The 25,682-nt window shown below is 45.0% G+C and overlaps 2 protein-coding genes across 3 annotated transcripts in view; one reads left to right on the top strand and one right to left on the bottom strand.

Annotated features, from left to right (window-relative positions):
* The first annotated feature begins 2,446 nt into the window (after positions 1 to 2,446).
* LOC120832428 (uncharacterized) lies at positions 2,447 to 9,604 on the top strand. 2 transcript variants are annotated; one of them, XM_078089096.1, is made up of 3 exons: positions 2,447 to 5,323; positions 5,529 to 8,710; positions 8,948 to 9,604. In XM_078089096.1, exon 1 carries the CDS (start codon positions 2,447 to 2,449, stop codon positions 5,231 to 5,233), a length of 2,787 nt encoding a protein of 928 aa, XP_077945222.1. In that variant the 3' UTR covers positions 5,234 to 5,323; positions 5,529 to 8,710; positions 8,948 to 9,604. The 2 variants fall into 2 exon arrangements, with proteins under 2 accessions (XP_077945222.1, XP_077945221.1); XM_078089095.1 differs by having other exon boundaries at positions 5,529 to 9,604.
* A 1,112-nt stretch (positions 9,605 to 10,716) lies between these two features.
* Positions 10,717 to 25,682, bottom strand: part of nrxn3a (neurexin 3a) — a 119,226-nt gene continuing 104,260 nt past the window's right edge. Inside the window, 3 exon segments of the mRNA XM_078089104.1 lie at positions 10,717 to 13,159; positions 13,162 to 13,253; positions 13,255 to 13,414. Of these exon segments, the coding sequence (XP_077945230.1) occupies positions 12,495 to 13,159; positions 13,162 to 13,253; positions 13,255 to 13,414 (917 nt within the window). The 3' untranslated portion in view covers positions 10,717 to 12,494.

Genomic DNA, 25,682 nt, shown 5'->3' with positions numbered 1-25,682 from the left:
ATAGCGCCCTCTGCCGGTTAGAACCAAATGTATAACAGGGAGACTTCAAAAAAGGTCTCTTGGGACCATCCTCTAAAATGAACAGGAAGTCTGTCATTTAGCTTTTTGTGTGAACTCGGGGGGGCGGCGTTGCGCAGGGGTAGAGAGGGTGCGCCGGGGACAGCAAGGATGGCGGTTTGAGAGATTGTGTGTGACCAGCTCCCGTTCTCTGCCTTGACTCTATAGAATTGATTGTTAAATAATGGCAGCCGGGTCTGTAGTTGAGTGGATGGGCATCCGTCCTGGAACAAAACACTGGTTTAGAACCAGCCCACTTCGATGTGCAGCAGGAGGTTCTTTGTGAACCATCAGGGTCCTTTCCTGTGAACCCAGAGGCCTGTCTTTTCGAAGGTAGAAGACAAACAATGAGAGCCAATGACATTTAGTTTGACACAGATGGGTATGGTTTTGCTATAGATACCGCTGAGGTTCACTTCTCAACTCATTGGCAGGCCGCAGCAACCTTATATTTAAGATGGGTTTGTGTACACCAGAGGAGTAGCAATGGAGCGTAAATATGGTAAGTACTCATTTCTTTCACAGTTGTACATTGTGGTGGCGGGCGTGGTTTTGGCTCGTCTGCAGCGGGAGAGAGGGGGGAGTGGCTCAGGGAACGGTGCCAGGTGGGAGCAATTGGCATCAGCACAGCTGAAAACTGCAAATAAAGACCTATTGTATTGCAACCAACCCTGCCGTGTCGTGCTGTCTCTGCGCCCCGAGAACCTACATCCGTGACAGTGGCACCCAACGTAGCGGGGGAACGGCGGAATGACCGACGAGCAGCAGCAGGGGATGCCGGCTCAGCCGATCTTGGCGCTGGGTCGGATGATCGGCGAGCTGGCGGCCATCCAGCGGGACCAGGCAGAGGCCAATCGACAGTTCCTGGGGGCACTCCAAGCCCAAGTGGGACGTCAGGCCCAGGCTCTGGAGCAACTGGCGGCGCGACCGTCCGACGCTCAGCGAACGCCCGGGCCCGCGGCGCTGACCGGACTGGCGCTCCATCGCATGACAGCGGAATATGACGCGCAGTCCTTTTTGGAGGCCTTTGAGGTGATGGCAGATGCGTGCAGCTGGCCGGCGGAGGAGTGGTCGATCCGGCTTCTGCCTCTCTTATCCGGGGAGGCGCAGACGGGTCCATGGGGCTGCCACCGGCGGCCCGGCGGGACTACGCATCCGTGCGTAAGGCGGTCACCGACAGGCTGGGGTTGCTGCCAGAGGACCATCGCCGGCGGTTTCGGCAGACCAGGTTGGAGCCGGGGGACCGGCCGTTCGCGTACGGACAGCGGCTCAAAGACGCCGCGAACAGATGGCTGCTGCCTAACGGCGTTGGGGGGATGGAGGCCGTAATGGAGAAGGTGGTCCTGGAGCAGTTTGCGGAGGGGCTCCCGGCCCGGACGGCAGCGTGGGTGAAATACCACCGCCCACCGACCCTCAAAGCGGCCATCACCCTCGCAGAGGATCACCTGGCGGTGCACCCCAGCGGTCAGCGGGACGAGGAGGGTACGCCATCCCCGGCCCGACCAGCGCAACGGCGAGGGGGGCAGCTGCCGCCGGTGGAACGACCCGTGCCGGCCCCGCGACGGACATCGTTCCTTCCGGCCCGCTACCCGCCGACCGCAGAGCGCTCCGGTGCCCTTCCCGACCCACAGGGGGGTTCTCAAACGCCGGGGCAGGAATTTTGGAGGTGCGGGCAGCCCGGACACCTCCGGAGAGAGTGTCCGCTGATGGAGGTGGGGCAGGTGATTCGGGTTGCCGGCGTTCCAACACCCTCCCCGGTCCGGGAGCGACGTACCGCGTTCCGGTAAGAATCCAGGGGGGTATACGCCAGGCGTTGGTTGATTCAGGCTGCATGCAGTCTATGATTCACCAGGGCCTGGTTCGGCCCGGGGCATTGGTGGAGGCGTCACGGGTGAAAATAAGGTGTGTGCATGGGGACGTTCACGAGTATCCCATAGTGTCCGTAGAATTTAGGCATAGAGGGAAAAAGCATAGTGTGAAGGCAGCGGTTAGCTCCCGCCTGATGCACCCTGTGATTTTGGGAACAGATTGGCCAGGATTTGATAAGCTAATGGGGCTGGCCGCGGGGGTGCGTTCACAACCGACAGGGTTATGCGGTATGTGCGCGGAGCTCAGCGGTGACGCGAGGTCGTCCGACGCTGCAGACGGGGAGGGCGAGTCGGCGGAGCCTCTCGTAGAGACTCCATGGAAGATTTTCCACTCGAGCAGTCTCGTGACGATACTCTACGCTCAGCCTACGACCAAGTGATTAGGATTGATGGTCAGTTGGTGCGCCCTGACGCGGCGCAATCATATCCGCACTTTTCATTGATTAGGGACAGACTGTATAGAGTGAGTCGTGACGGGGCAGGAAAACACCCAGTTGCTGGTGCCGAAAAGCCGTCGGGAAATGATTTTCCAGGCGGCTCATTATAACCCGATGGCGGGGCATATGGGATACGAAAAAACGCTAGACCGGATAATGACCCGATTTTATTGGCCAGGTATCCGGGGGGACGTGCGCCGCCGGTGCGCGTCCTGCCCGGAGTGTCAGTTAGTAAACGCTCCGGCCATCCCGAGGGCGCCGTTGCGTCCTCTGCCGTTGGTGGAGGTTCCGTTCGAGCGGATCGGTATGGACCTCATCGGGCCGTTTCACCGGAGCGCACGCGGATATCGCTTTGTGTTAGTCCTCATGGATTACGCAACGCGATATCCGGAGGCAGTACCGTTGCGCAATATCTCTGCAAAGAGTGTCGCGCAGGCTCTGTTTCAGGTCATCTCCCGAGTCGGAATCCCTAAAGAGATTCTGACTGACCAGGGCACCTCGTTCATGTTGCGCACACTGAGAGAACTTTACGGGTTACTGGGCATCAAGTCCATTCGTACTAGCGTGTATCACCCGCAGACGGATGGGCTGGTGGAACGTATGAATAAGACTCTGAAGTCCATGATCCGTAAATTTATTAGCGAAGATGAACGTAATTGGGATAACTGGCTTGACCCTCTGTTGTTTGCAGTGCGGGAGGTTCCCCAGGCCTCCACGGGGTTTTCTCCCTTTGAACTTTTGTTTGGCAGGACGCCGAGGGAGGTGCTGGACCTAATTAAGGGAAGCTGGGAGGAAGGTCCGAGCCCTGGCAAGAACGAGATCCAGTACGCCCTGGACCTGCGAGCAAAGCTCCACACACTGGGTAGAATGTCACGAGAGAATTTGCTCCAGGCCCAGGAACGGCAACAACGGCTGTACAACAGAGGAGCCAGGCTGCGGCAATTCACGCCGGGAGAAAAGGTACTTGTGTTACTTCCTTCTTCCAACTCTAAACTCCTGGCTAAGTGGCAAGGGCCCTTTGAGGTCACACGGCAGGTGGGGGATGTCGACTATGAGGTGGTGCGGTCTGACCGGGGCGGAGCGACGCAAATATACCACCTAAACCTCCTGAAAGCCTGGAGGGAGGCGGAGTCTGTTGCCCTGGTGTCCGCGGTACCGGAAAGAGAAGAGCTGGGGCCGGAGGTGCCAAAAGCGGCTGATCCCACCCCGCTCCCGTACGAGGCCCGTCTCTCCGAGGACCAGAGAATGGACATCGCCCAGTTGCAGAAGCAGTTTGCTGACGTGTTCTCCCCCCTGCCAGGCCCGACCGACCTGATAGCTCACCGAATCGAGACGCCCCCGGGGGTGACTGTGAGATCACGTCCCTACAGGATGCCCGAACACAAAAGAAAAGTGGTTCAGGGGGAATTGGCTAGTATGTTGGAGATGGGGGTAATAGAAGAGTCCCACAGCGCCTGGTGTAGCCCCATCGTTCTTGTGCCTAAGAAAGATGGGTCGGTGCGGTTCTGTGTGGACTATCGCAGGGTGAATAATGTGTCACGGTTTGATGCCTACCCGATGCCCCGGGTCGACGAACTCCTGGACCGGCTGGGCTCTGCACGTTTCTTTACGACACTGGATTTAACCAAGGGCTACTGGCAGATTCCTCTGTCTCCAGACTCCAAGGAAAAAACGTCGTTCTCCACTCCGTATGGGTTATACCAATTTACCACACTTCCCTTTGGCTTGTTCGGTGCCCCGGCCACGTTCCAGCGTCTCATGGATCGGGTGCTGCGTCCCCACGCTGCATATGCAGCCGCCTACTTGGATGACGTCATTATCCACAGCACCACCTGGGCGGAGCATGTGCGGCGGGTGGGCGCGGTGCTGGAGTCCCTGAGACGGGCGGGGCTCACCGCCAACCCGGGGAAGTGTGCAGTTGGACGGAGGGAGGTCCGGTATCTGGGGTACCACTTGGGGGGCGGGCAGGTGCGTCCTCAGGTAGACAAGACGACGGCGATGTCGGCCTGCCCGCGGCCCAAGACGAAAAAAGAGGTGAGGCGGTTCTTGGGGCTGGCGGGGTATTACAGGCGGTTCATTCCCGGCTTCGCGGACCTCACCAGCCCCTTGACCGACCTAACTCGGAGAGGTGCGTCAGATCCGGTCCAGTGGTCGGAGCAGTGCCAGCAGGCGTTTGAGAAGGTGAAACAGACTCTTTGTGGGGAACCACTCCTCCATACCCCTGACTTTTCTTTTCCCTTCACTCTGCAGACTGACGCATCGGACAGAGGGCTGGGGGCCGTTTTGTCCCAGGAGGTGGAGGGGGTCGACCGCCCAGTCTTATACATCAGCCGGAAGCTGTCCGAAAGGGAGGCCAGGTACAGCACGGTGGAAAAGGAGTGCCTGGCCATCCGGTGGGCGGTGGACTCCCTGCGCTACTACCTCCTGGGACGCTCTTTCACCCTCTGTTCGGACCACGCCCCGCTCCAATGGCTCCACCGCATGAAGGATACCAACGCCCGGATCACCCGGTGGTATCTGGCGCTACAGCCTTTTAACTTCAGAGTGGTCCATAGGCCGGGGGCGCAGATGGTCGTGGCAGACTTCCTCTCCCGCCCTCTTGAGGGGGGGGGGGGTTGGTTAGGCCGGTGTCGGAGTCGGGCGGTGGGGGTATGTGGTGGCGGGCGTGGTTTTGGCTCGTCTGCAGCGGGAGAGAGGGGGGAGTGGCTCAGGGAACGGTGCCAGGTGGGAGCAATTGGCATCAGCACAGCTGATGCCAATCTAACTTTGTGTTTGTGTCTTTTTAAGAGCAGTGAGAGCGGCGACAAGAGAGAGAGAGACGAGGAAGACGCGGAGACCTCACTGCTCCGTGTGTGTGAAAACTGCAAATAAAGACCTATTGTATTGCAACCAACCCTGCCGTGTCGTGCTGTCTCTGCGCCCCGAGAACCTACATCCGTGACATACATATTTTAGTAAAAGGTTCTATTCATTAAGGTTTCTTAACTCTATGCATACCATGATAAATCAAACCTTTAAAGATTGTACTATTTTGAGTGATATATATTCTTTATTTGTCAAATCATTTATGGTGATATTTTTGTAAATCTGAAAAAAGTGTATATATATATATATAGAGACTGCTAGGTTATAACATATTTTGTACATGTATTCTTGTGTTCTACAGCTGGGAGAAGTTTGGTCTGTCTGCAAAAAATGAAGATCCTTGGCTCTACTACGATGGTATGACTGATGAGGAAATTCTAGAATGTACTGTGGCCTTGAAGAAGAAGAGCTACAAAAGCATCAGGAGCAGGTAAAGAAGCAGTCGAAGTGGGAAAAGAGCCGACAGGTGATGTAACAGCCTTTCAACAAAACAGACAGGGTCTACCTATAGAACCCAATGATTGTGCAGCCAAGGGACACAGCTAACGATCAAATGTCTTCATTGATAAATGAAATCAGTGAACTGCGCCGTTCCAACACAGCCTTAACAGAGATAGTGACAGATCTATGTAAGAAACAAGAGGAGGGTAGACAAACACAGGACACAAACAATACATGCTAGCTCAGAAGGCATCCAGTACGGCTATCGTGATGATTTTATCCAAGGAAATCTATTAGGGATGGTGTCTATACGGGTTGGTGTCTAAATGATCGATACATTACATTACATGTCATTTAGCGGACGCTTTTATCCAAAGCGACGTACAATAAGTGCATTCAACCATAGGGTACAAACTCAGGAGAACAAGAAACAAGAAAGTGCAATTTCCTCAAATAAGCCAATTTACAATTTGCTATAGATGAGTGACGTTACAAGTACAATTTAAGTGCTACAATTTGTTAGTCTTTAGTCGAGATAGAGTCTGAAGAGGTGTGTCTTTAGTTTGCGGCGGAAGATGTGAAGGCTCTCTGCGGTCCTGGTGTCTTCAGAGAGCTCGTTCCACTATTTCGGCGCAAGGACAGCAAAGAGTCGAGATCTAGTCGAGTGTTTTGCTCTCAGTGAGGGAGGAACGAGTAGTTTTGCAGATGCAGAGCGGAGAGAGTGCGGGTTGGGATGTAGGGTTTGACCATGTCCTGGATGTAAGCTGGACCCCATCCATTCACAGCATGGTACGTGAGCACCAATGTTTTGAACTGGATGCGGGCAGCCACCGGTAGCCAGTGAAGAGAGCGGAGGAGTGGAGTAGTGTGGGAGAATTTCGGAAGGTTGAAGACCAGTCGAGCTGCTGCATTCTGAATGAGCTGCAGAGGTTGAATGGCGGTGGCAGGGAGACCAGCCAGGAGGGAGTTGCAGTAGTCCAGGCGGGAGATGACAAGAGCCTGAATCAGTACCTGCGCTGCCTTCTGAGTGAGAAGGGGACGTATTCTCCTGATGTTGTAGAGCGTGTATCTACAGGATCGCGTTGTCGCAGTGATGTTGGGAGTCAGGGAGAGTTGGCTGTCGAGTGTGACGCCGAGGTTCTTAGCGGTCAAAGAGGGCGTTAGTACGGAGTTTCCAAAGTTGACTGTCAGGTCCTGGGTAAGAGTAGTAGTTCAGTCTTGTCGGGGTTGATTTTCAGATGGTGGGCGGACATCCACTGAGAGATGTCAGTTAGACAGGCAGAGATCCGAGCCGCCACTTGGGTGTCCGAGTGAGGGAAGGAGAGAATTAGTTGGGTGTCATCGGCATAGCTGTGGTAAGAGAAGCCATGCGAGCGAATGACAGCGCCAAGAAAGTTGGTGTAAAGCGAGAACAGGTGGGGACCCAGCACGGAACCCTGAGGAACTCCAGTAGTAAGAGGACAAGGTTCCGACACAGATCCTCGCCAGGTTACCCGGTAGGTGCGGCAGGTCGAGGTAGGACCAGAGAAGGGAGAGAGCAGAGCCTGTAGGGAGTTCCTGAAGGGAGGAAATAAGGATCTGGTGGTGACCGTGTCAAATGCAGCAGAGAGGTCCAGAAGGATGAGGACAGAGGAGAGAGGAGAGAGAGGCGGCTCTAGCAGTGTGGAGTTGCTCTGAGACAACAAGGAGAGCAGTCTCTGTGGAGTGGCCTGCCTTGAAACCTGACTGGTGGGGGTCGAGGAGGTTGTTACAGTGGAGATAAGAGGAGAGTTGATTAAAGATCGCACGTTCAAGGGTTTTGGACAAAAAGGGAAGAAGAGTCCGTAGTTGTTTTCTTCAGAAGGGTTGAGGGTAGGTTTCTTCAGGAGGGGGTTGACTCTTGCCTCCTTCAGAGAATTGGGAAAACAGCCAGATAACAGAGCGTTGTTGATGAGACAGGTGAGGAACGGAAGAAGGTCAGGTGCGATAGATTGTAGAAGATGTGATGGAATCGGGTCAAGAGGGCAGGTGGTCAGACGGGCAGAGGTTACTAGGGTAAGAATTTGGTTAGGAGAGAGGGCGGTGAAAGAGGAAAGTGAGGGCGAAAGAGGTGAGGTCGGTGCGACACGAGAAGTAGGAGGTGGGTTTGAGAAGGAGAATTGTAAGAATACGTGTTCAAGATTTGGAGCCTGGTCGGGGTCATCAAAAATTCAGCCGAACGACTTCTCTCGTTCTGGGAAATTTATTTGTCAGATCACAGGTCAAGTATCAGCGCTGCGCTTGCAAAGGCAGGAGCAGTTCAGGCAGCACACAGACCGGAAGAACAACTAACTAACATCAGCAAGAACATCATGTTTTATAACCCTTGAAAGACAGAGAAGGAAATATTTCTATTGGCCCTAAACTGGCGTAGAGGAGGACCTTCCACCTCCCGCATCTAAGATCCGGTCACATCCAATGTCCAGACTCCTGACTTAACGTAAACATCGTAAACAGAGTGTGTATGTTGAATAGTGTTGGTGTGTCTCTAACCCCCCTTTGGCTGGTAAATCTGCTAGTTGACCCGCAGACCTTACATTCCTCAGCCAGGACAGAAACTGACTCCCCATCCTGTCAGACTCGTGTCTGCCTGCTCGGCACATCCTGCTTCCCCCCTTACCTAACTCTTAAATCAAGACAAGACAGCGAACCCCCAACTAAGCCCATGGTAAATGGTAAATGGACTGTACTTGTATAGCGCTTTTCTAGTCTTCCGACCACTCAAAGCGCTTTAACACTACATGACATCATTCACCCATTCACACCTATTCACACACTGATGACAGGAGAACCATACACAGTGACACCTGCCCATCAGTAACTAACATTCACACACTGTAGTCACAACTACAGGAGCAATGGTTGGTTAAGTGTCCTCGTCTTTGGTTAAGGCCTGGCCTGGGATCGAACCGACAACCCTCGGATTGGAGGACGACCTGCTCCCCACTCACCCACAGTCACCAGTCTGATCACTGAAGCAGTCATAAAAGCCATTACTCCAGGGCTAAAACTACAAAATATCAGGTAAATAAAAAGCGAAGGACTAAGATAGTTTGCATCAAAAGAAAAGTAGGAAAGTCAGAGGAGCAGTGTGTCCTAATTTTATAGGTAAGAAATTCCTGAAGTCCATGGGCAGTTTTGGATAAAGCCTTTCCTGGATGACCTGGATGACTATTAAAGTCTTTAGGCAGAGAGACTTAACAAACTCAAGAAGTCCACTGACAAGTTACTCTGCGTTAAATACATATATATGTATTTCAGGTGAGGCAGCAAGCAGCCAGCATACCTCTATTCCAGACAACCATGCACAAGCTGAGAGGAACAAGATCCAAGATCTGAAAAAAAAGCATCTGACAACCAGCCACACATCAGAGACTGAGATCCAGAGAAATAGCAGAAATAGAAGAATGTTGGAATGAAATAGAGGAATCTTGGCCTCCATGAGAAAATACATAAAACCATACAGGAGACAGACAATGGTAGAGGGGCTCGGAAAAGAGGCTGCAGGACCTACCAGGACAACGGTGAAGGAGAAAGCTGCCAGGGATCAGGGGACCCACAGTAACCCAACAACAGAAGATTACCAATGAAGTAAAAACACATAGTTGTGCAATCATTGTATAACTCCTTTTCATTATAGTCTGGAGGTGATTGCGATAATGTTGTATTATTGCTGCTGTTCCTCTTCCTCTTCTCCTTTTACAAATTATTATTATTGTCTCTTTTTGAAGGTTATTCTTTTGTTTCAGTTTAGTTTATTTAATTTAATTTAATTATTTAATTTTTTTATCTTATTATATTGTATATATTGTATATAATGTGTATCCTTTTATTCTATTCTTCCCTGTACATGCTGCTGTGATAACAAAATTTCCCTCTTGAGGGATCAATAAAGTATCTATCTATCGATGACTAAGACAACAGAAATTCTGTGCTCCTTCACACAGAGGCACATCGTGTTCTCGGTCAAATGATTTCAAGTTTGTGCAATGATGTTTACAATCTTGTGGTGGCAAAGCCCATCCACGGTTGATTAACAGCGCATTTTTTTTCCCAGAGCCCGCCCCCCGCCCTGTTTTAGCAAGTTCATCTTGCTTCTTTATATTCACGCCCCTCCTGCCTTAACACATACCACTGTGGTATGTTGTCAATTCTGTCTATTTGCAAACATTATTTAATAAATGTCTTGTTTAAAAGGGACAAATTAGTCTAACATTGAACAATATTATGTAGAAATGATTTGTAGATGAATATATGTTGGAATACACAAAAACTCACAGATTGTGGGATCCTGAACCACAATTGGCTTTCAGCATTGGCTTCCAGAAGTGAGCTTTTTGAAAATCCATCTGTGAAAAAATTGTCCACAGTAAAATGCATGAAAATAAAATCTATGGAGCTTTTATTCTGTTCAAAAGCAGCAATATAACAGAAATAAATATGAGTTTCGAACAGTAGGGTTTGACCTCCATTTCACACAATTTGGTATCTTTTGATGTCAGTGAGTGAAGAATTGCGACTGATTAGGCAGTGATGGATACATTATTAACTATGAATACAGTACTTTAAAATGCACATTCTTTCTGCTCTTGGTAATGCAAATTTGCAAAAGTTGTGAATAGATTTGCTCAGGCAGAAGTTGGACTTCCGGGAGCCTATTGGATGAGAACTGCCCCAGGCACAGGATATTGGCCACAAAATGGTTGATGATGGCCACAACCCCCGATCTGAAACCAGTATTTGGTATACATTCCCTTTACTGCACTTCTACAGTACAAACAACTTAATCCAATAAGTCAATGACATCGACTGCGCAATTGTGAGCAAGAACCACATCCACACAGTTCTGAAGCAGCAGATAGCTTAACTTTTCTTGTGGCTCACTTGTTTTTAAGGTTATAAAGAAAGTTTTCCGGTGCATCAAAGCCACCCGATGTTCTTTTTCCTGATGAATCTGGTAAAAAATATTGAAATGGTAGATCATTGATCAGAGGTTGCTTTACTGTATTCATCCAAGGACTGCAGTATAATTTCAGAGAAAAAATAATGTTTTATTTGTTATCAAACTGATGGAAAAAGATTATGGAAAGTAACAATTATAACACAAAAGGTGGATTTCTGGAAAGTAAAAGATCGCACCTTTACATCATAAGTGACAATGACAGATAATGGAAACACAAATGGACAGTATAATATTGTTGACTAATGATAAAAAGGTGACACGACAATGATTTAAGGTGACCAGTCCCACTTAGGCCCAAACCAACCCCAACACGCATACAGACACCACCACCATTTTAGCTCTTTTGAAACGTGAAAACCCATCTATTACGGCCTCTTTGTCTTTCTGTATTTGTCATAACTCTCACTTTATTCTCTTTCAAAAGGAAATATCACTAGTGTACCCCAGAACATGTAAACCATGATACAGAGGGAAGGGCACCTTTGTTGGACAACTGCAAGTAGTTCAATATTCATGCAACTTTAGAAACATCTCTGGTTAGAACTAGGCTAACAATACATTTTATTCTTCATGAATTATCAATATTATTCTCCACATTCCAGGTTTTTCGCCATTTAAATCAACAGTTAATAGATCTGTCATAAAATACGTCAATAAATCATGTGTCTGTACAATAGAAGTACTAAAAATTACAACTGCCATGATATATGTACAGTTTTCTACCTACAAAGTACAACAGCTAGCATGTAATAAAATATGTAAACAAATTTTATGTTTTTGACACAGTTTACTGTGACAGCAGATATAATTGACACTTTCAACATTTGAGTCTGTATAAACATTTGTTAACAGTGTTGTAGTACTGCATGTATCTTTCTCCTCACCCCTCCATAGAAAATAAGAACAACAGGCAACAAACCAACATACAGTTTTGCAAAAAGATAAAACCACCATTGGCTGTGCATCAATAATACATTTTAAGAGATTTTTCCATCTTCAATATTTCTGACAGTTTGAAAAACAGGTTAGGGTCTCAGTTCTGATCAGATAATGAATAATTGTTTGGCATTAAATAAGAGAACATGGTCCAAGCTGAACACTGTTTACTGGACTTTTACTGTACTGTACTTTACTGTAGAATTAGGTTGGCATGCATTTAACAATCAGTTGCTTTCTACCTAGACAAACACCACTTCTTTCTGCAAGGTCTGTCAAGCAATACGGATCAAATGCCAGAGCAAACAGATTTCAGATCTGTGGCAATTTTTCTCACTTGGTATCATTCATACACAGAAATAGTCTTTTCCCGCAGTTCTCTTGTATTTTTTTTCCTTTTGCTTTCAGCAAAATATGTTAGACAACACACTTGTATAATGTATAAACCATAAAAATGTGTCCTACTCCAATGTATCGAGTCCTTTTTTATAATTACAGTTGGCCTGACCCCTCTTGTTAAGCACTACATGCTGAAAATATATAAGCTTATGAGCCTTTTGTAATGAATAATCTTCCACAAAAAAGTTGTTTAATGCCAAGGATCACCAAGCTCAAAAAGTCACTTCGGAGAATGATGTAGCTGTAAAATTGTTCTATACTGATAACGTTTCAGACCAGATAGAAGAGTAAGGTCTCTAAAGTTGCTATTTAGCCTTGTCGTTATGCTTACAATAGTAAGTGTGCTTTATATTACAGTACATATAATCATTTCAACTACTCAGCACAGTATATTATTCAAGTTCCATGTTTTACCATCATTTGTCATAGCTCCTCGCGAGGAAACCGATACGTAAATGTTCTGTCAGTGCTTTCTTTCTTCACTCTTTCATGCTCACAAAAGTCTCACAGTCACACATAGTACTCCTTATCCTTATTTTTCTGGTTCTTGTTGCTGCCTTTCAAGCTCTGCTGTTTGTCCTTAATGACAGCGCCATTGCTCTGCACAGCGGAGTTGGTTATGTAGTTCCTGCTCTCGTCCACTTGGTAGGAGCCTTCATCCCTGTTTCTGTACTTATACATGGCATACAGAAGGATGAGGATGCATAGGGCAGCGGCCGCCACTATTCCGATGACCATCCCGGTGGTGCTGCTAGATTCACGGACCACTTCCGAGGGCCCTGGAACTCGCCTTACGCCCGGCTCTGTGGGGAGTGCTGTGGGTATATTACGGAACATTGGGGAGGTTATTAATGGGCCCCTCAGCTTGGTGCTGTCTACCTCAAAGGATGTGGGCAATGGAAGCAACACTAAGTCGGGCTGGGGTTTTAGCTCGCGGTAATTCATTTTGCCAGCTGGCTGTTTGGCTGGAACATTGTTGAGGTGTGCGGTGGAGGCAGAGGTGGCGGTGGTGCGGCTCTGGTCGGCGGTTAGTAGTATGGCGGTAGTGGTAGTCCTAACGCCTCTGGAGATTGGGATTGAAGGTTTGTTAGGTCTAAAAGTCCTGGATGTATAAGCTTTGTAGCCACCTTGAAAGCCTGACGTGGATGAGGTCTTATCTGTTACCGAGGAGAATCTTCATCATCAGTAGGGGGCAGGTTAGACTTGAACGCTTCCCCAGAGCCATACCCCGATATCACCAAGCCATCATCATCACAATCAGCGCTGCCGCGGTACCCCCGCCTCAGTGTTCTTGGACTGGGACTCTTTGGTGGTCTCAACAATGGTGAGGAGTGAGTGGTGTGTGGAGGGAGTGGGAAGGATGGGAGCACGGGGAGCTACAGAGGAATGCACTAATGGATCCTGAAGTACTGGGTTGACTAACTCAGCTCCTGAGGTTGGAGAAAGGCAGGGAGTCATGTTAGAGGCCAGCATAAGCATTTTCATAGTATATACTATAATAAACACATCTGGACAAAACAACAAACAGGCAACAATTAAACTCGAAACAATGAATTAAAGTTGTCATATAAATTTCTTAATAAAAAGGAAAAGTGGCATATGTAATGTATTTAAATAGGCTTAAGATGTTTGAGCCCGAAAAATGAAGTTAAATTTGCTTTAAATTCAACGTGCTTGCTCTAATTATGTATAAGGGTTTTGTACTCAATTTCTTGAGTATCAAACTGAAAAGAAAGTACAATCCGTTACTTTAAAGTGATACACTACATTTGCTGAATTATGCAGAGGACTTATGGTCAAAATACAAAGAAAAGCATACATAGTACCTCTTGTTCGATCTAGGTTAATTAAACTATCCAATTGCGATCATAATGGAAATAACAATGGCTCTCCAATCATCTTAAACCTATTGTTTTATTTACAGAAAATTTAAGTTATAGTTGTACACACATTTCTCGGTTGCAGAGCTGTTCTGGAGGTCAAAGTTCCGTCAATCTTACATTTTATTGTCCATAACAATATACAAACAATCAGTTTGTTTTTGCCACCTTGAACAGTGAAGATAGAGCTGTTAATAATAAGATACGTTTGAGATAAATGAATTGGATGCACAATTAGTTATTTTTTCATACTAAAGACAACAGTCTAATCAAAACTGATTGGATGCATTTTCCAGCCAATTCGTGATTGTATATGACAAATAATTCAACCTCTGTAATTACCATATGGGAAACCCTTTGTGAAACTAAATAAGAAAGTTCGTATATCGTAATCTGGAGTTCACAACCTAGAAATGCAAAACTTTCCGGTAGCTAATTTTTACAGTGTATCTACAGGTCAGGATCAGATGTGTGTAAATTACATGGAAGGCATCCCAGAGAGTGGAACATTAACAGAAAACTGTAGACAAATCAGGGAGATTAATTATTCAACACATAACAATGATTTTTGTTGAAAGAGCAGCTCTGTGACCAAGAAAATGCCATCCAACTATAACGGCTTTAAGTTTATACTTAGAGCAAAGTCACCTGAATGCTCACACTGTGAAATCTGCCTGAGTGAAAGATGTCATGACATGAACCTTCTTAGCCTTGGCCAAGCAGAACAACCGGAGACCTAGTCCCTGAATAATAATTTGATACATACACCCTCCTACTTTATACTAAAATAAAATAATAGTCCAAATCTTCTTAAGCACTGGTAAATGAAATATAAAATATAAAAGCAGAATCACAATGACTAAACTGTAATATATATACACATTGTATGAATCTGACACATTTGACAGAGACTTGTTTTAGAGGGACTTATATTTGTTGTACTGTTCACTATATCATTTTCTGTTAGTCTTGCTAATTACAAAGCCTTTTTAGGTTTGTCTTAATGTGGAATGAAAGTTGAATACTGCTGCTTGTTAAACAAAGAATTCCCTTCTGTATTTGTTAAAAATAGATAGTAGTTCTCACACTGTGGTAATGGTGTGTGTTTTATAACATGGCCTCCCTATTTTGTAAGTAACGTTACATTTCTGATTATGGAAATATGATCTCAAGCAGGTATAATTGGAGTGAACATTCAAAGTGCCATTGACAATGGAAAAAATATCCACTGCCATCAAGCATGTGCATACCCAATTTTGGTGCACAATACATATATGTTTAAAGAAAATCACAAACACCAACATATGCATTCACAAGCACAACACTGTTGATCAAGGCCATTTGATTGTATGGGTTCAAAGATTTATTCAGTTGTCAACGTTCACAAGTCAATTGGAGATGCAGTTTGTAAGCTTTTAGGAACCACCTCTTTAATAGATGCGGTTACAGGTAGGTCAAGGTGAATCTAGCGTTTTTTACTGGCATTAACAAGGTGTAATATACATATTACAAGTATTTGTTCATGTTTGCATCCTGTTGTTTTTCATTTGATATATAAGGAATATATATTTAAATTGACGAGGATCAGTAGCTTGTGGCTGAATAGGAGGAAATTGTTCAGAATGGTTTCAGAAACCTGGTGCGATGGAGTAATCCATATTATGAGACACCAGTTTCTAACGGTTAGCGCCTACCTACTTCCAAATGATTGGTGGTTCCTTGAGCTTTTAATAATTCAGTGATGTGTAATAGTAAAGAACTTAACACAATTTGAGTCACTATGCTTTTAGTGTGAGGTACACAAGAATAACAACGCTCCACTATTCATGTTTTACAAACTGCATCTTGAAAAAAACATTTTTAAAGAATGTAACGATACATACTGTATATTGTCAACTTACATCAACAAATTGCCGACATGATTTAGGCATGAAGAGAATTTACAAAGGAAAAGTTGTGTAAGAATGTCGGAAAGCCACTTTGTACCGTTAAAGATCATTTTTATCCATTGTAGATTGTGTTCTATCTTAACACGACGGTACAGTAGGCAACAACACATACACAACACCATAATTCTGTTTTTTATGTTTTGTTTTTTCCTGGTAAATTTTTTTTTTTTTTTACAAAAAATGTGTATATACATTTTTTTCACTGCAATAGACTTCAATAGTATCTAAAATCTATTCATGTTAAAGTTTGTTCTAATTGTAATTCGATCTTTCATGTAGAATGGATGAATGACATTACACTTTAATATCTCTAAAGACAAGGGAGAAGGTGAAGAGAGGGTGGGACCTATGAACATACTAGGTAGGATATGGGGGTGATGAGGGTGACAGTGTAAGTCAGTTGCCATGTCCATGTAAAGGCAGTACGAAGCGGTCGGGCGGCATTAGAGCTTTGGGCTGTAAGGAAGGGATGGGGATATACAAACAATGAGCAATATACATGCCCATCTACATACAGAAAAGAACAGAAGAACTCTAACACTGACATGTCTGACAAACCCTAAACTGCAACTTTTTAACCATGCAATTCATTTGTTCTTTTTACTTCTTGTCATATTATTCAACAAAGACGTATTTGTTTAGTTAGAATAGTTTATCAAACATCTGAAAAATGGAAGATGCAAAAAAAGGATCAGGAACTTCTTCACCTACTAATTTGTGAGCTTTTGTTTATGTTTAAAAATGACTGAAGTTGAGTTGATTGAGCAACTGTTCGATTGGAATTTTTAATCCCTTAGTTTAGTATTTGACTGGAAAGTGTACTGTAGAAAATAAAAACACACAAGGTAGTCACTGAAGTAGTTCCAAATAAAAAAAACAACAACAAAGTAATTATATTTCACATTGTTATTTCAATAATATCTAATTGAAAATAAAGCAAAGCAAACATACATAATAAGCCAAAAAACAATCAGAACCAAAATGCCAGTGATCAATTGGACTAACACAAAAAATATGATCACTTAAAAATGTCAACTGAAAAATGGTAAGATGAATGAACATCGCCAATATTTTGAATACACTACAACCAGATGCACAATAAAAACAGACATTGTTAAGAGAAGCACAGGACGGGCTCTTATGTGTTTTTTGATGACAAATGTATCCGTAATGTCAGTCAACCGGCCGTGGAGTCTGGATGTACATATGGTACAGGCTAATAATAGCATATTATTATTCTTTGGTGTTGTTTTAGTTGTACTGCAGGATGTTGATGCATGCTTAAAGGAAGTTGCATTTAGGGAAAGTAGAAAAGAAAGAACACCAAACCAGGAGAATGTGAGACTGACCTATGTTAGAAAAACAGGAGACGGACACCAAGGGCCTCATGTACTAACGCTTTTGCGCCCACTTCAGGCGTATTTGTTTCACTACCTACATGTAAAAGCATGGCCAGGTAAGTACAAACAAGCCGCACTGAGGTGACGCGGAGACTGAAAAAAGTAAATTGCCCTTTCTGTGTCATGCATATGTGCGCCTAATTATATATTCCGCGGTATTTGCAAGCACCTCTGTTTTGCGGTGAGAATTCTCTGCCTCTTAAAAGCAGGTGTAAACCAGAATGCGGTTTCCTCACATTTGCTTCCTGGTGAAATGACAGCAGTAATCAGAGCCAGGCGGCGACATAGGCCAAGGAGACGAGCTGAAAGGATTTCTGCCACAAGGGTCAGACTTTTGTGAACTGAGTGATCAAGTGAACTGAAATCATTACGCGTTACAGATTAAGCAGACACGCAATATTACAGTTACTGGAAGAAATCAAAGATGACATCTCTGACTCAGCGTTCACATTCCAGTCCAGCAGGTGTTTTGGCCGTGGTGCTGATAACGCTACGTTTGCAAATGTACGTACATGAGGCCCTGAGTCCATATCCCCTACTGTTAATGAATAGCGACTAGTTCATTTTAAAGTTTATACTGGCATTAACGAGGTGTAATACTGCATGTGTCGAAACAGACATCAGTCAAACTGCAACTTTGTAAAGCTAAAGCCATTTCTTCTCTATTAAAAGTAAATGGCTACCATGGTGTAGTAGTATGCAATTGGGACACAGCTCAAGTTTAACTAACAGCATTGGGGAAGAGGGGCAACATAAAACTACTAACACTTAAACAATACTTTGCAATCCACTGTGAAAGACATGCAATGTATTCAGGATTCAAGAATGAGAAAAAGTCAAAAGAAAGAGCTTAAAGCTAATGTCCACAATATTTTGCGTGTCATATAGCTTTATCCATCTAATGAAATTAGCTACCCTACATTTTGTACGTGTTGATCTCCTCCCACCTAATGGGATTGTTTACCATGGGTCCTAATTTATACTATGAAGCACTACCGAGGTAGACCCTGTCTCTGGTACAGAACATATGGTTTTCCATGTCAGTAAAACATAGGATTGGAGAGGAATTCCATAAGATGGCATTCGTCTATGCTCAAGGGAAAATAAAGAGAGACCAAACGGTCTGTTCATCAACTGTTATTGGAACACCAGTCACGTGACCCAAAGCATGCATGCTGTATAAACATCACTGCTGTAATGGAACTCTTTACACTTTGGAATATTATTTAATATTTTAAGTTTAACCGTTTACATTTACCATACTTCTTCATATCTTTTTTCTGCCTGACTGTATGCGATACACATCACATCAAATTAATATTAATTTTTATGCTATTTCTTGTTGACTATATTGTGATGCACAAACCCTTCAGCTACACTAGAACAGACACCTGTTCATGTGTGACTTTGCTTCTGGTTTTCTTTAGTTCTAACGTCCGTGGCGCCACACAAGAGGGTACTGCAGCCTTTGCAATTGTGTGTTGTCACCGTTCTGTTAAATTAGATAGACAAAAGAAGGACTATGTTTGACACCTGACCAGAGGATGCACCTACCTTGGACACTATTTGAAAGTTTGTGTACTTTTTGAGCTCTGTAAGAATGATAAATGTTCTTACAATAAGTAGCTGTTTTAGTGAGGACATCATCTAAACAAGCCATATCTCTGACCTGAGGAGCACAGTTTGATTAAAAGAGCTTGGCATTAGCTAATAGTTTTCACTTTCAATTAATCAATCAAGAGTAGATCCCCTTTTACCATCTAGCCTGCTTTTTAGCCTCTGCTCCAAAAGTGGCATACCCATGATAACAAGTGTAATTGCCTCTGTAGCTACTTTGTCTATTTAAGAAAATAATTCTGTCAGAATAAATCGGTAACCTCTCAAACAGGTAACCTCTGTGAGTGTAAAAAAGAGTTTATATCTTACTGATGAAGTAATAAATCAAATAGAAAACCTTCAAATTCTGAGATTTGTCAATAAATAAATCACCAACCGGAATCAAGTATGTCTAGTCAAGTATGTCCACACCTGTATGTCTAGTTGCATCTTTGTCCTGTCTCACGTTTGTTTTTGATTAAGCGAGATTAAATCTCCTCTCGTCAAGTCTCAGTGAGGTTACCTTAAGTAGCCTTGTTCCCTCCCTTGGAGTGACTTTATGTCTTGGACCTATTTGTTCTCTGTGCGAATAAAACGGTCATCTTATACACCTCCTCTGCGTCTGAGTCCTGCCTCCCACCCGGTTCTGACATCAAGCTCCATAACGCATGGAGACACATCGACCTGTTAGCCCAGTGTGTGGACAGTAATCATGGGAAGTTTCACATTGAGAGAATACTGATAACTACTCTAGGAGAGGCTTTTGTGCAGGCCACACGGCATGGAAGCGGCGTGAGTGAATTAATGAATCTGGATTCTTTCCTTGATACTTTACACCACATTTTTCACAACATTACATCTTATGGTGGTTATATCTGAGGGTAGATGTTCCTACCCTTAATATTTGAATAATTTGTCATATGAAAAACGTATGTTACATCTTGCACGTGGTTCATTCTGTACACTTTCTTCTCCATGAGTTTTTCTGTTGAATATTCTCAGCCCTTCAACATTTAGGCATTAGTTCATCGCAAAAGTCTTTACACGCAAAATGGTTGAACAATTTGTACGGGGTCAACAGCCAGAGAGAAAAGGATGAGGAAGAGGATGGTAAATGGCCTGTACTTGTTTAGCGCTTTTCTAGTCTTCTGACCACTCAAAGCGCTTTAACACTACATGACATCATTCACCCATTCACACCCATTCACACACTGATGACAGGAGAACCACACACAGTGACACCTGCCATCAGTCACTAACATCCACACACTGTAGTCGCAGCTACAGGAGCCATGTGGGGTTAAGTGTCTTGCCCAAGGACACATCGACATGCGGGTTAGCAGGGCCTGGGATCGAACCGACAACCCTCTGATTGGAGGACGACCTGCTCCCCACTCACCCACAGTTGAGGAGTGGGGCTGCGTGGAGTTGCAGAGGAGTTGGTAGGCAAAACAGAGGAAGAGGCTGAGGCTATATGTGTGTTCCTGATGAGATAAGAGCCACACTTGCGTAATGCATAATATAATACTTGCCAATAAAAATGGCTTCTTCTTCTGGCTCTTCTTCTCTTAACCATGACGGCCTGACTTTATATGAATGCAGTCCAAACACAGTGACAAAAGCTGCCACTTCCTATGGTAGATTCGACAAGGGCACTTGCCAGTAACCCTTACGAGTACCCTAACGAGTAATCTATCGCGTTACTATTTCCAAACCAGTAATCAGATTAAAGTTACTTGTCCAAGTCTCTGTGCATTACTATTTTGTCATGAATAGTAAAATATTTGATTTCCTGCGTCTCTGGGAGTGAAGTCATGTAGCCTATGCGACAATTAAGTATGAGGGTCACGCCACCTGTACATACATAGACCAAGGTCAAATTTGAAGAAACATTTGGAGTTACAGCACTGAACAGTGAAACTCACAGAGCAAATCCCACAAGGTGGTACGAAGCAGAGAGAAGGAGGTCCCCCGCCACACAAACAACAAAAGATGGACTTCGGTGCAAAACCAGTAAGTGGGGGAGAAGTCGGTCGGGCAGTATGTTGTAGAGGAAATGCTGCCCTTTAACACGGTTGACTTGCCCTCGTTTCGTGCCATAATAAACAAAATCCCTACTACTGTCAGTGGCGAGCTGCATCAGAACAGCTTAAATAAATCGAGAGCTTCTTAAATCGAGAAGGAGTACGCAGCGATGGAGAGAAATCTGAAGGCCGTGCTATATGAGATCGACTTTGTGTCAACTACGGCGGATATTTGGACTGCTAACAATAGACGTTATATGGGAGTATCGCTCCACTGGATCAGTAGATCCACATTACAGCGCCAGAAGGCTGCATTAGCATGTAGGAGAATTCGCGGTACACACACGTATGATGTTATTAGTGCAGAAATCGAAAACATTCACTCTTCATATGGACTACTCAACAATGTAGTTGCAACAGTGACTGATAATGGATCCAACTTGTCATGGTGTTTAAAATCAGCTTGTCACAGAGTCCGATAATGAGGAGGGAGAGTCTTCCCCCACAGATAATGATGATGATGTCACTTTTTTAGATGTGTCAGAAATCCTCTCAGCTCAGGATGAAAGTGATGGACAGCTGTCTCTTCACACACCTGTGGATCAAGCTGGGAGTTAAGTGCTTCAAAGACAAAGAGTACCAGTTGCTGCATGAGTTCTGCACCGCCATGAAGCCTCTGACTGCAGCACTGGACATTTTGCAAGGCGACTGTCCTTATGGGACTTTACCACCCACACTGAAGTTCTGATGCAGAAGACCCTGGCTGTGAAAGATGCCCTCTCCAGGATGACTGCAGGCCTTCCAGATGCCATAGTGCAGGTATACTCCATCTTTTAAGCTAGTTAACATTTCTTGCATCACACTATTTATGAACATGGAACATAATATTCATTATCGCAAAAGAAGAATAAAACAATTATCAAAAATATCTCAGTAAGTAACCAAAAAAACAAAATTAAAGTAATTGCAAGTAATTCAATGACATAATACATTTGGGTATCGTCACCTTATCGTGGTGGAGAGGTTTGTGTGTCCCTATGACCCTGAGGGCTGTGTTGTCCTGAGCCTTGTGCTCCTGGTAGGGTTACCCTTGGCAAAGTGGTCTCAGGCGAGGGGCCAGACTAAGAATGGTTCAAAAGACCCTATGAAAAAACGGAAGAGGGAAGGAGTTACCCGGCCCGGAGGAAGCCCGGGGCCCCCATTTGGAGCCAGGCCCAGATAGAGGGCCCGACAGCGAGCGTCTGGTGGCCGGGCTTGCCGCGGAGCCCGGCCTGGCACAGCCCGAAGGAGTGACGCGGCAGCCCAAGACTCTACTCCCCATGGGCTCACCACCTGTGGGGGAAACCGATGGGGTCGGGAGCGCTGCTACAAGTGTGGCAGTGGGGGGTCTAGACGGAACAGACCTGGGCGGCAGGATGGGTCATGACGAAAGAACTAGGTCACAGGTACAAGCGGCCGAAATGGGTTTCCTCAGGAGAGTGGCTGGCGTCTCCCTTAGGGATAGGGTGAGAAGCTCAGCCATTCTTGAGGGGCTCGGAGTAGAGCCGCTGCTCCTTTGCGTCGAAAGGAGCCAGTTGAGGTGGTTTGGACATCTGGTAAGGATGCCCCCATGGCGCCTCCCTAGGGAGGTTTTCCAGGCACGGCCAGCTCGAGGCCCCGGGGAAGACCCAGGACTAGGTGGAGAGATTATATCTCTGCACTGGCCTGGGACGCCTTGGGATCCCCCAGTCAGAGCTGGTAGATGTGGGAAAGGGAAGTTTGGGTTCCCCTGCTGGACCTGTTGCCCCCGCGACCCGACCCCGGATAAGCGGCTGAAGATGGATGGATGGAATAAATTTGTAGGCCTTGTAGGCATAAACATGTGAATTATATTTTTCAGGCTATCCAGACACGTTTTGCCGGTGTGCTGGACGACAAAGATGCTCTTCTTGCAGCTGCCAAAATTCAAACTGCGATGGCTGAGAGATGCAGGTAAGAGGGAACGAGTAAAAGAGCTTCTGACAGCGCACAACTGTCCTGCAGCACAGAGCCCTGCCAGCGTGCCCACCACATGTGACAGCCAAGGTGAAATGGACTTTTTCACTTTTAAAGCAGAGCCAGAGGAGACCTGCTCCTGAAGTCATGGACTACTTGAGCTCAGCCTTTGACCTTCAGATTCTGCATCAGTTTTCAAACATAAGAAAATATTCTTGAAGTATAACACTCCAACCCCATCAAGTGATCCTGTGGAGCGGCTTTTCAGTCTGGGAGGTTTGGTGTTCACTCCTACAAGAAATAGACTTTCTGACAAGAGGTTTGAGAAGCTTCTGTTAATGAGGTACAACCGCTGGTTTACTCACCCCGCTCCACTGTTTCACTCAAAACATGCAATTACAACATAAGATTATGCCAAAGTTACAAATGTAGACATTATATCAGCCTACATGTGGTGTTATACTCTTGTTTTGTTTTGCAAAACCACTCGTTGCTTCTCTAATGCTGTGAACAACAGGTACAATGTTCATAAAACATGTTGCAAAGAATTTAATAGTTACATTTATAAACAATGTAGATCCTAAATAGTAAGTTTTGCCATTACAGTTAAATATGTTAGGTCAAGAAAGACTGTCTTTATTTGATTTTTATAAAAACAGGAAATGTCTATATTGTATATTGTACATTGTTGTTATGTACATTAATGTTAAAAATAGACTAAAGTGATTGTTGGCAAAACCGGTTGTCTTTTTATATTGAGGCGGCGGGGGTGTTGAATGGAGTGAAAGGAGCAGATTGGCCTAACACAGGCGGAGTTAGGCAATTCTGACTGCTGTTGTATGTCAGTCGTAAGGCCTGCACCAAAGCCTCTCCTAGAGTAGTAATCCTCACTCTATCAACATAAAACCTTCCACCCACAGTCCACACACATCACTTAGATGTAAATTTAGTATCTCAATGTTTTATATGACATATAGGGTTGTTAGTTATTTTATTTCAGGCAAATGTCAAGGTTTTTTTGTGTTATATTTACCAATTTCTTCAACAATAACAGGTATTTATGGAAGCCCATTTCCGCCACAAAAAGAAGAAGGGTTAGAAAGAAATTATGACTTGGTTGGTGACAACGGTCTACGGTCACACAGAGGTGTCGTTTGTGTTTAACAACCGCTCGCTGACCATATATAAAACCAGGAAGTCCGAATCTATTAATATCTTGCCAACTTTAGCAAACTGTAAACGTTCTACGGACACTTGCACCCACTCACTCCACTCTCATACTAAACAGGGAGGACAGGGACGTCTGACTTTTAGCGGAGACTAAATTATCTTCGGTATTTGCGAGTCCAAAATAAATCAAACTTCTAGGGAGATAAAATACATTCCGGGTGGTATGTATTCTGTAGTTATGGTGATTAGTAACAATTGAAATGTCCTGACGAGAGTTATCTCTTTATTGAACCAGTGTTGCTAATTTCTCAATGAGGAAAGACGCTGCAGAATCAGCGGCGGGTGCATGCGCGCGTTGATTTGAGTCTGGACGTGGCGTATGTCTCCTCTGACTGCAGCTGGACTGCTGCGAGCCGCCAGGTTGCTGCTTCAGTGACGTCACGTCACGTCAGACACCACAAAAGTGTCCAATAAAACCAGATAAGGTCGCTGATCGCTTTTGACAAGAAGTCGGCGAGAGGGTTTATAAAGTCAATGTACCAAACAATGAAGGAGTCTGCGCATATCTTACATCCTAATTTCGACTTTTTATCTCATAATTTCGACTTTTTAGGTCATAATTTCAACTTTTTAAGTTATATTTTTGACTTTCTAACCCTTCTTTTTTTTGTGGCGGAAATGGGCTTCCATAGTTATTGGGAGTTTGCCCCAGTTTGTGCTTGTAAACGGTGAATCCTTGAACACCACCAATGTTGGTCACGGAGTCCCACAAGGTTCTGTGTTTGGACCGATTTTATTTACACTGTATGTGCTTCTTTTGGGCAACGTTATCAGAAAACACTGCATGAACTTCCATTGTTATACAAACTGCATCGGTCGATCAAGCCAGAAGAGACGGACCAGTTAGTTAGACTTCAAGGATGTCTTGGAGACATCAAAACTTGGATGACCAGCAACTTTCTGATGCTAAACTCAGAAAAAAATGAAGTTATCCTAATAGGCCCAGAGCGCCTTCGAAGCCAGCTGTCACGTGATACTTTTTATGGATGGAATTGCTCTGGTACCCAGCAGCACCGTCAGGAATCTGGAAGTTCTCTTCGACCAGGATATCGCATATAAAGAAGACTTCAAGGACTGCCTATTTTCATCTATGTAACATATCATAAATCAAGAACTTCCTGTCTCAAAGTGATGCAGAAAAATTAGTTCATGCGTTTGTCACTTCTAGACTGGACTACTGTAATTCTTTGTTATCGGGCTGCTCTTGTAAATCTCTTAAGCCTCTCCAGCTGATTCAGAATGCTGCAGCACGTGTATTAACAAGAACTAAGAAAAGGGATCATATTACTCTTGTATTAACTTCTCTGCACTGTCTCCCTGTTAAATCAAGAATAGAATTTAAAGGGTTGGGTTTTAAAAAGTAGACTGGGGGCCAGAGCCTTCAGTTATCAAGCTCCTCTTTTGTGGAACCAGCTTCCACTTTCAGTCCGGGGGGCAGATTCGGTCAGCTCTTCACATAAACTCTTTTAAAGTAAAACTTAAAACTTTCCTCTTTGATTTTGCCTATAGTTAGGGCTGGCTCAGGTTAGCCCGGACTAGCCCTTAGTTAAGCTGCTATAGGCTTAGACTGCCGGGGGACTTCTTAGGACACACCGAGCTCCTCTCTCACGCTCTCGTTCTACCATAATCCACGTTTTATTAATGC

This window comes from Gasterosteus aculeatus, chromosome 15 (assembly GCF_964276395.1).
Source record: "Gasterosteus aculeatus chromosome 15, fGasAcu3.hap1.1, whole genome shotgun sequence".
NCBI classification, from domain to species: Eukaryota; Metazoa; Chordata; class Actinopteri; order Perciformes; family Gasterosteidae; genus Gasterosteus; species Gasterosteus aculeatus.
The sequence above is the reverse complement of the archived record's forward strand: the minus strand, read 5'-3'. Positions and strand labels throughout refer to the sequence as shown.

Excerpts from the sequence above, each read along its gene's own strand:
- LOC120832428 (XM_078089096.1), top strand. The coding sequence starts at position 2,447 with ATGATTTTCCAGGCGGCTCATTATAACCCGATGGCGGGGCATATGGGA.